Below are 10,191 nucleotides of genomic sequence, written 5' to 3'. Positions count from 1 at the left end.
CACTGGTCTGCTTTTTTTTAAATGGACTCTTTACAGCATGGAGATCTGTTAGCTGAGGTTGCAGTTTTTGCACAAGACTTGCAAAGCACGTTCAGAGCAGTGATAACTAAAAAAAAGTAAGAATTACTTGTCTAACTTTTTTCTGTGTCTCTTTAAGGTTTGGGGAGTGCTGTAAAAATGTGCTGCCAATACTTGCAGCACATCACATTCAAGAACCCTTTACAAAAGCCACTGTAGTGAATGGTGCAATGTTTTGAATTCAGCAGTTTTTAGCTGCAGGCCACCAATTTAACTAGCAGGAGTGTAGTCAGCCTGAAATGTGGATGAGTCCAAGAGAAACTAGACCCCTCGCTGCTTGTTTAAAAGGCTGCCGTTAAGGCAACCTTAACAGCACACGGTTTTCAACGCTACGTAAGCGTGAATAAAATCCCTCAGTAAAAGGAATACCATAAGTTTTCTAGGTTTTCAAGCAGGTGATGAGTGTCCACTCTTGTGCTCATATATTTGGCCCTAATCACTCAAAAATAAGATGTGCAGTAATGGCCCTTTGTTTGGGGAGGGGTACGGGTTCTGAGCACATTTTCTATAAATAGCTCGAAGCTGTTTTGGGTAAAAGTGGCACTATTTGCACATGTTGATTCCAGGCACCGTGTAACAAATTTGCAAGGAAGCAAGGTGCAGGGCAATATTATCCGCTTGGTTTTCATTCTTGTCCGGGGTGTACTTGGTGCTGCTAACTGCAGTGAAGAAAGCACTTTAATGAGGGATGAAGTCAACTCATCGATTTTATTTTTCCCGCCTCTAAGTGAGTTATGAGGTTAAAATATCAATTATCCCAGTTATGTGAAGCCCAAGGAATGGCAAAGCTTTTGGCATGTTGGGACCAATTTAGCGTGCGCATGCTTCAAGCCACCTAACATGTTGGACAATCCAACATAACGTCTGAATCAAAGGAGCATGTCATTTACTTGAATTACATCCAAGAACAGACAAGCAAGATGCGAACGAATTGGTTGATATCCTCGCTACCAAAAGACCTTGAATATAGGGAGGTAACTTATTTCCTCTTCCACCCCCCCCCCCCCCTTTTTTTTTCTTTTCTTCCACTGTTGTAAATTGCAAGCAAGGCAACAATGCATTGTAGTTAAACACGTAACTGCCATTAGTTGCCAGGTGAAAGTTCCACTTGCCTGTGAGCATGTATTGTAGTGATTTAACTCAAGTGCTCAACACAATAATAAGTTTCGCTAATCCTAATTTTTGAAATCACGCAAAAAATAATACTATGGCAAAGCATACTGTCTCCTCACATCTGCCATTTTCCAGTCGAAAGCCTGCTGTCACTTGAGCAATTTTTTTGCTTGAAGGGACATCAATCTTATGGCAGAGACTAACTTGTAAACTGTGATTTTTCACTGGAACAAATTGCATGCTAGGCACAGCTGGTGATGAGGGAAATTAAATATGCATAAATTAAAACTTGAAGCAAGCCAAACATCTTAACCGAGATTTAAAAAAAAAAAAGTAACTTCCTACTTTCCTGCTGATTTAGGCCTTTCCCTGTGAGACCTTTTGCACGATAGACCACCTGTAAGCTGCTCAAGATTTCAGAAGTTCCAAGACTTTATTATTTCCTATACAACCTTAGCAAAGGTGCTGGCAACTAACAGCCACGACTTGCGGCATTAGTTCCTTTGGCTGCTATTGAATCAGTTTTGGTAGGGCACAAATTTACATCGAAGCTGGTTCACTATGCTTAGCAGATTGCCACATCTCGCACATTCACATGCAGCAGAAAGAGCAGGCTTACCACCGCTACATGTAATGTTCTTCGTGGAACTTTAATCGTATCACTTGTCAAACTAACCTCAGGATTAAGCAGTTTGTGCAATGTAACTGCAGCACATGCATGCAATTATGGGCTTGTAGCAGGACTAGTATTGAAACATCCACGCTGCCGTTTGTCAATGCAAAAATAATGCAGAGTAAATAAACCATTACATTCTTAGCAGACAAGGTAAAAAAATGGGGGCGCTGGGGGAGTTGTTCAGTACTGCAGGAATGCGTGAACAAATCGTACAAAGAATTGGCTGACACGTGGGTGGTCTGCATTGTAGAGGACTGCAGGCAAGTACGTACAAACACTACCATCAGCTAGGATTCCACAGATGTGCCAAAAAGAACACTAGAGACAAATTTATTTTTGCTCTTCTGGCTTCTGTTGAACTCTGAGCCATGCTGTTTATTTAGAAATGTAAATTTGAAGCTTGCACTTCTCTCCACCATCTGTCTCTCTCTCTCTCTCTTTTTTATGACTTACAAAAGCACATCACAGGACAAGCTGAACGGCCAGCTAGAAAGACCTAGCCAGTGTAGTGCAATGACCTGCATTGTGTAAAAAATACCCACGATTGGCCAGTGTGGTGATCAGTAAAGCTGAAGGCCAGAGTGGGCACATAGTTGACTGAGCTAATTACAACCCGCTTGCTCGCGTAGAATGTGTAAATAACCCTTTTTTTTCTGTTTTGCAAGTCACCTTCAACTCGCCAAAACTATGAAGAAATAAACATCACTTTTAGGAATAAGAATAATAGTCAGCTTCTCTCTCCTGAATAAATTACATTAAAAAACATTCTTTTGGAACTCATTGCAAGATTGCGACCTTAAGTTAATAACCATGCCAAGCTAGAAATGCAAGAACGCCACAAGCGCAGACTCGTTTGCAAAACGAAGTGAAATTCTCACCACCAAGTAGCACACCTGCATTAAGTTATCTTCATACAGTATTCGGTTTACAAGCCACTACCTCTTGAACGAAGCATGCTTTTTTTTTAAGAGCACCTCGCCTTTTTGAAGGCCAGAACACATGAAAGTAGACATGAAACACTGTGCTTCTAGCCAAATTTGCAAATTGCTACCACGCTCTCGGAACAGGAATGCATTTACGGTATATGGCAGAAAAATATGGATAGCCCTAGCATTCACATGCAGATTACTTGCCTGCGCGTCTAGATATTAAAGCGAGCTGTCTACGAGACAGCCTGAAGCTTTTTTAAAAGTGCGCTCAGCTAAAGTTACCTCACCGAGTTCTTTCACACGTATTTACCTTGTCTTTGGAAAGATTTGAAGACAAGCTCTGGTTTCACCATTACAGATTTGCACAGCACAACACAGCGGCACAACATTTTTGCTCCAGTGGTACATTTGCACCCACAGCACTGTTAGGTTTACTTTGACCATTTAGGTTTTTTAAATAAAATGTGAATCCTTTTGATTAGTGTCTGTAATGAGAACAGCTTCCAAGCCATGGCTCGAAATCAAAAACCGTCCCACAAAGCAAGTCTTTTCATTACACCCCACGGCCTAATTGCTCCCAGGGGAATGAGATAGTGACACAGGGCAGACAGTAGCCCCCATTCCTTTGTTGAACGCAAAGGCTTACAGAGGGCAGAGTCTCAGAGACCATCCAACAGAGTGGCAGGGGACCTTTTATTACTCAGCACCACCAAGTGGCGGGTCACTTCTTGGCTGCCTCCGCTGCCGCCGCCTTCTTGCCCTTGCCCGGCGTCTTCTTGACAGGCTTCTTGGCAACGGGGTCCTTGGCCTTGCCGCCACGCTTCTTGATGGCGGCCGCCCGGCGGGCCTCGAAGGACTGCTTCAGGGCAAGCTGCCACGGCTTCAGCTTGGACTCGTCCAGCTTCTCCTGCAAGGGGCGAGGGGGGGCAGCCACGTCTCGTTTCCAGTGCCTTGCAAGACATCAGTGCACAGGAACACACAGCAATGCCCACCTAACCTAACAATTCCACAAAACCGCCTGGTATACATCTTCACTTTCCTTGCTTGGATGTGGCCAAGACATGGGTACCCACAATCTAAAATGGCAAAGTAAGGGTAGCGTGCACTCAGATGCCATGACAAATGCCCTGACAATTGAAAACAAGCCTGCAATACTGACGATTTTGAAACACACCAACCTTCAGCACACGCTTAAAATGCTTGAGCCTCAAGACGGATGTGAATCATCAGGGGGAACCAGTGACGAGATTTGTGTATATCTATGCCAACCCACACCAGACACGCTGTTCAACTTGAAAATGTAAAAAGCAACAACAGCGGCCACATAAAAGTTAGCACCAAATGGCCCCATTGAAAAGTACACAAAAAAATTGCCGCAGCTTGCACCGGTTGGGCAAGGCTGGAGAAAAAGCAGCGCTGGCGGCCCCTGTCCCCTCACCTCTCCAGAGACCCAGCTGCTGCACCTCACATTTCCGAACTTTCCACTGAAAGTTCTCCATGACTGGCAGGCCCGGATCGTTTCGTCAGCAGGCTTTCACATCTCTCACCAAGTGGACCGCGTTAGCATGCGCAGCCAAGTCTAAAGCCAACACCCATGCTACGAACACAAAGGAAATGCTGAGCGCCCGGAATGCAATGATAGCTCAATCAGACACCGTTTCATAACGCGAGGGACCCAGGTTCAATATTGACCACAGGAAGCGTTTTTTTTTTCTTCATCCAATTGGCTGCACACGTTATTGTTCCCTGCCGCTGCTGACCCCATACCCCTTGGGCCTTTGGGGCTGAGCAGTGCAAGATCGCAGATTCGATTCCCGGGAACTCTATCAGCACATTTTTTGTAGCGTAAGCTACACTGGCCGAGGTTGAGCAGTTTCGCGTGTGACGTGAAGCCGTTCTGCTCAAGCGCGAGGGGCATTGGATTGGATTAAAGTGGATTGTGTTGCGTCATAGCTGCAGCAGACGTACTGGCGCCGGCGCGTGCCCGAATGTGCACCTCAATTGCGCAGTATCCAAGTGTGACGCTGCACCGGAGCCGCTTGATAGCAGTTTCGCGTGGCTCGTGAAGAGCCGTGCTGAGCATGCGCAAAGAGCAGTGACTGGACAGGACTGGACGCGACTGGATTGGACTGGATTGCTGAACCTTAGCTCATGCTACGTACATCCTGGCATAGCAGAGCTAAGCCACTACTAATTTTTTCTTAGAGTGCGCACTTCTAACACTTGCTCGTGGGCTCCTTGCCACTTTTTCTCACAATCCGAGGTTTTTTGGTGCGACAGACTGCTCGGCATAAACAGCTCCGGTGTTAAAAATTTTCAACAAAATGATCGGACATCTATGTGTGACCACGCATATAGGAAGCACCACAAACGACTTCAACCCAACGAGGATGCTTTTAGCAGCTTCCCTTTGGCTCGCAGGCGAGACCTTAGAAAAGCACTGACCCCCCTCTTTTCAGCCAACAGCATCTGCCTCTTGAGCTTGCGCTTCTGGTTCAGGAGGATAGCGGCCCGCCTGGTCACAGCTGCGTACGGGTTCAGCTTCAGCATGGTGTGCACGTTCTTCAGCGGGTTCTTCTTCTGGGTACGCCGGAAAACGCGATTCCTGCGCAGATATCCCCACATACAAAAGTCAGTCACACAAAATCTTCCCAAAAAAACGGGAGAACGGAAGAGTGCGAAACCTACTTCGGATTCCTAAGGAGGTGCCGAATCTCCTCGCTTTTGAGGATGCGGTTGATGTCGGAGTTGGTCATCTGGGGCTTGGGCAGGCTGCAAGCAAAAGAAAGAAACAAGGAGGTATCATTGCACGATCAACATAAGACTTCATTAGACCATAATCAGGGGTGGCTGAAACCCCCAAATAAAACAAGGCTCAGGTAGAATGCTTCCCATGCACGAGAGAGAGAGAGAGAGAGAGAGAAAAAGCTACGCTGCCCTGGATAAGAGGACAGACTCACTTGAAGCTCTTCTTTTCTTCGGAGGGCTTCTTCCATGTGCCGTAGATCTTGTCAAGGCGGCGGAAAGCGCTCTCCGTCCAGATAACAAAGCGGCCCACGTGTCCACCAGGCGCCATCTTCAGCAGGTTCAGCTGATCAACGCGCAGCGTGTCCACGCCAGGAATGTTCCTAAAGGCTCGCGTCAATCCGTGGTCAGCTTCGTAGATGACGAGGGGGCCCAGCCTCTGAATGCGCCAGCGGTTCCTCATCTTGCCCTTGCCAGCACGCAGCCGACGAGACTTGTAGACCTGGGGCGAGAAGCACACACGTAAGGGTGACGGGACAACCAAGGCAAACTTTTGCACACACCACGGGCAGAGTTTTGCCCAGATTGGCCACCACTCGTGCACCCAATTTTACTTTGGGTGCACCCGTGCCAGTGCCACAGATCAAACAGGTGCCATAAGAAAAACATGCGGCGAACTCTCGCCTTTATTCAACGCTGAAACTGAGTAGAAGGCACAAGGATTCTTGGCTTTCTACCTGTTTTAGTTGCACAGTTTGAATCTAATCCCGATAGCGGAACTGGCTCACGTCTCCCCCATGTACAGCCAAGAAAGAGCAAAAGTTTACGGACCAGGAAAATGGCAACAGTAAGTAATTTCTCTTTCTATAGCTGCCCGACAAACTGACGAATGCATGCGAGATGTCACATAATTACAGAACTAATGAAAACTACTGCACATAGTACTCCGGGCTGCCGTGCGGCAGAGAAATAACTCAAAACTGCTGCTCTCGTGGTCCGAAAACTGCTTTTGTGTGTACATGTGATGGCTACACAAATTTTACCATGCACAGTAGGGAAAGAAAGGCCGTATCAGGTCACATGTGGCAACAGTTCCTCACCCACTAGTTGCAAGATCGCCACTAGCCAACAGATGGCATTAGTCAGCACTGAGCATTGGCCAAGAAGATTTAAGCACACAAACGGGCACCATCCCCCACCTCCGCCAGACAAGTCACGGCTCGCGTGCTTGGGGACACAAAAGGAACGCCGAGCTGACCTTTTCGACGTCGGTCCAGGCCTTGACCTTCTTGAGGAAGAGCACGGCCTCCTTGGTCTTGGTGAGGTCCTGCACCTTGTCGCTGACAACCAGGGGCACCTCGGGGATCTGCTCAATCTTGTGGCCCTTGGAGAGCACCAGACCGGGCACGCCCGACGCCGCCACGGCCGAGCAGATGGCGTACCGCTTCTGGGCCACGTTGATGTGCCGGTGCCAACGGCGGTACGTCTTGGTGGGCGCAAACATGCGGCCGCCACGGCACATGTTGCCAAAGGCACCCTGGCCCGAGCGGTGGGTACCTGGCAGGAGGTGAACACACACGGGTGCCGGTCAGCTGTCAACTCGCAGGCTCCACAGGGCACAAGCTAAAGCTGTTCCACACGGGAAACTGTGACGGGTTGCAAATTACTCATGCTCAGTTCTATGCGCACGTCGCATTCGAAGGGGTTGTCATGACACGACCCCAAACTGCGACAGGAATGCCGTAATTGCTGGTCCTCAAGGAGCAAAAACAAGAGCGAGGACTGTGATACCAGAACTCGGTTGTTACTAAGCAAGTGAAACCTTTATGATCAAGCCCCTGAACAGCCCACATTTACAAAAAATGTGGCAAATGGATCAGTGCTGGAAATGAACCGAATACGCAGCCACATACTGTATCTGTCCCAGGTACTCTCTGTCACAAAATAAACCGGACGAAGGGAGCAGTGCACGATAACTATTGCCGTGACGCTTTCCAACTGAGCGCCTGCTGTCGAGATAGCTGACGGCGCATGTGTGTTCCAGTCCAGCCAATACATGTTAGTTTTCTCCCATCTTGGTTGGCTTCGTTTCTCTTTAATGTGGCACCTGGCAGCGCCGTGCTCCGAGCAAGCGGTATGATTTTTGGCGGTGGCCGATAGCGTGTAGCATGCGCTTACGTGCGCAACGGCGCCGTTCATATTTGCGATATGTTGTCAGGCACTCCTTTCATTGTCATCTCACTGACTACAGAAACCTGGTGTTCAAGCGAGTCTGTGATAAAGAACCAGCGCTGGTTGTTATGCGACGAACATGCAGTTGATATCAAGCACTGAAAACAACTGGGATGGTTTCTTCGCTTTATAAACAGGTGATACAGCGAGTGGTTTACAAGCCGATTAGGTGTGTGCAAACTTGTCGTCATTGTCTATTACCTCGCGAATGCACGGGGGAAGCAATTCATAGAGACTTTACAATTTCTAGACGGGAGCGAAGGCGTTCCCATTCCTCTGCAATTGCATTCCACAGCTCGTCAACCGTGCTGCCATAGTCATTTCTTTTGGCGAGGTGCATTTTCATTATTCCCCAGACATTCTCGATGGGGTTTAGGTCTGTCCCGCACGGAGGCCACCGCAGCTGAAGCCACGCGTGGTCCTCCAGGAGAGTGCTCGCTGCTCGTGCTGTGTGGAAGGGCTTCGGCCTTGTTGAGAAAGGAAACAACCATCCACGAATGGGCCATTCAAGACATAGGGCAGAAGAGTCGTAGTTATGACGCTGCAGTACTTGGGAGCGTTGGATTTTTATCGCAGACCTGCTTGAATGCCAGTTTTCTGTACAGCCAATGATATGTCAATAAAAGGGGCGCCAGAAAAATACCGCAAAGATGAGCGGCGCCGTTGTGCGCGTAAGCACATGCCACACGCTATCGGCCACTGCCAAAAATAGTGCCGCTCGCTCGGAGCACCGCGCCGCCGAGTGCCACATTCAAGAGAAACGAAGCGCTGCAGCCAAGATCGAGAACACTGACATACATTGACTAGAGTGGAACACTCATGCACCCTCAGCTATGTCAACAGCAGGTGCTCAGCCGATTGTTATCGCGCACCGCTCCCTTGGTCAGATTTATTTTGTGACCGTACACCAGCACATCCACACACTTTTCTAATGCAGTGGGGAAAGAGCTAAGAGATGTGTTACGGAAGGAAAGGTGGCAACAGGTGACTGCAGACTATGAATCATTACAAAAAAATGGTCTTTATTGTCAAAACCTCCTTCGCATCCACATCAAGCCACCTTGTATTAAGCTTTAATTTCTACTCCTTACGAACGATGCCCGATTTATTTAGGTGGGTACCGCGGCGATCCCACCAACCCCCGTATCCGCCGGTTTGCGTGAAATGACAGCGTGCGTCTGACCGCTGCAACCCTTGTTTCGTTTTACGCACGATTTTAAAAGTTACACCGGGATTAAGGGGGGTCTCCGTGCAGACCATACATGCTAATGAGCTTTTAAAGGCCACCAGAAAAGGTGCTCACCGCCACCGCGCACACGAGGAATACGGGCCACAGCGCGGCCCGTGCCCCAGGACTCGGCCGACGTCTGGTGACCGGCTTCCTTGGAGACGGCGTACGGCTGCCGGTTGTTCTTCGACATGTTCATGTGAACAAAGTTCACGATGTCGGGCCTGATGGGCGCCTTGAAGACGGCTGGCAGCGCAACCGTGGCGCCGGACAGCTCGTTCTTCTCATTGTACACATTGACCAGAGGTCGCGCTAAGGTATACGCCTGCAACAACACGTAAGCAAGGCGCGAATAAAGTCACACTTTGCGCAAACTTGCAATCCTAGTTCATAACTGAGATGGTCTTCGTTGCAACTACAGGCGTGCACGACGAGCTCAAGAAAATGACAGCGCTCACATTCAAGTAGATACACGAAAATTTGGCACTTTATTCTAAGTCTACTTTAGAGTAACCAGGCGACGCATAGCTCGAAGATCAACCCCAGTTATGTCCTGCAGAGTAAGCGCCATACTACTGTGTGACAAATGTGATAGTTGTTACAGCTTTCAACACGTGGCGCCAGTCGGGTATGCTGACATCAAAGTGTTCTACCAGTTCGCACTTTATAAGATTAAAACAATCAAGCATGCCACTATTTATTTAACATAACTGTAACCTTCGAAAGCCAGGATGACCATCTCGCTCCCTTTTTTCACGTGGTTCACGGCTACACGTAGCAAAGCTAAGCCTACTGCCGGCAGCTGACCCACTGCGAGTTTAGTTAATAGAGTTCAAAATAAGCCAGCAACAGGCCAGTAAATACATTCAGAAGAAGCACACGAAGTCCGAGCTTTGCAAAATGAATAATAAAGAGAGATCATACCATTTTAACTCGATTATGTTACGGTCGGCAATTATCGCCTCCGCATATGGCGACGACGCAGCCGAAAAAGGGCGCAGCGACACAAGTCACGCACCGGCCGCAACCAACGGAAGTAGCGACAACCGCCGGAACTTGTAGCAACGCCGCGAAAAGAAGTAGATTCATTCTAAAACGTAGATCGTAATTTAAGAATGTAACATTATCATGTTTACACTAAAAAGGCTTTATTTGGCTTGCACAATAAATCATGGCATCCTCGAATTACT

The 10,191-nt window shown here is 48.1% G+C and overlaps 1 protein-coding gene across 1 annotated transcript; it reads right to left on the bottom strand.

Moving 5' to 3' along the window:
- Nucleotides 1-3,470: 3,470 nt before the first annotated feature.
- Nucleotides 3,471-10,074, bottom strand: Rpl4 (ribosomal protein L4). The gene is made up of 7 exons (XM_077706459.1): nucleotides 9,926-10,074; nucleotides 9,077-9,326; nucleotides 6,800-7,098; nucleotides 5,757-6,043; nucleotides 5,485-5,568; nucleotides 5,242-5,401; nucleotides 3,471-3,703 (listed from the first exon to the last, which is right to left on the bottom strand). The coding sequence occupies exons 1-7, from the start codon at nucleotides 9,926-9,928 to the stop codon at nucleotides 3,518-3,520; spliced, it is 1,269 nt and encodes a 422-aa protein (XP_077562585.1). The 5' UTR covers nucleotides 9,929-10,074; the 3' UTR covers nucleotides 3,471-3,517.
- Nucleotides 10,075-10,191: the final 117 nt, after the last annotated feature.

Source organism: Haemaphysalis longicornis, unplaced genomic scaffold, assembly GCF_048455015.1.
Source record: "Haemaphysalis longicornis isolate Haplotype H1 unplaced genomic scaffold, Haemaphysalis longicornis Haplotype H1 scaffold_4, whole genome shotgun sequence".
NCBI classification, from domain to species: Eukaryota; Metazoa; Arthropoda; class Arachnida; order Ixodida; family Ixodidae; genus Haemaphysalis; species Haemaphysalis longicornis.
Note: the sequence above shows the minus strand (reverse complement) of the source record. Positions and strands in the feature narration are given on the sequence as shown.

Excerpts from the sequence above, each read along its gene's own strand:
- Rpl4 (XM_077706459.1), bottom strand. Across the intron at positions 6,044-6,799 it reads CCTGGACCGACGTCGAAAAG|GTCTACAAGTCTCGTCGGCT; the intron begins GTCAGCTCGGCG and ends TTCTCGCCCCAG. Across the intron at positions 3,704-5,241 it reads TGTTGGCTGAAAAGAGGGGG|GAGAAGCTGGACGAGTCCAA; the intron begins GTCAGTGCTTTT and ends CGCCCCTTGCAG.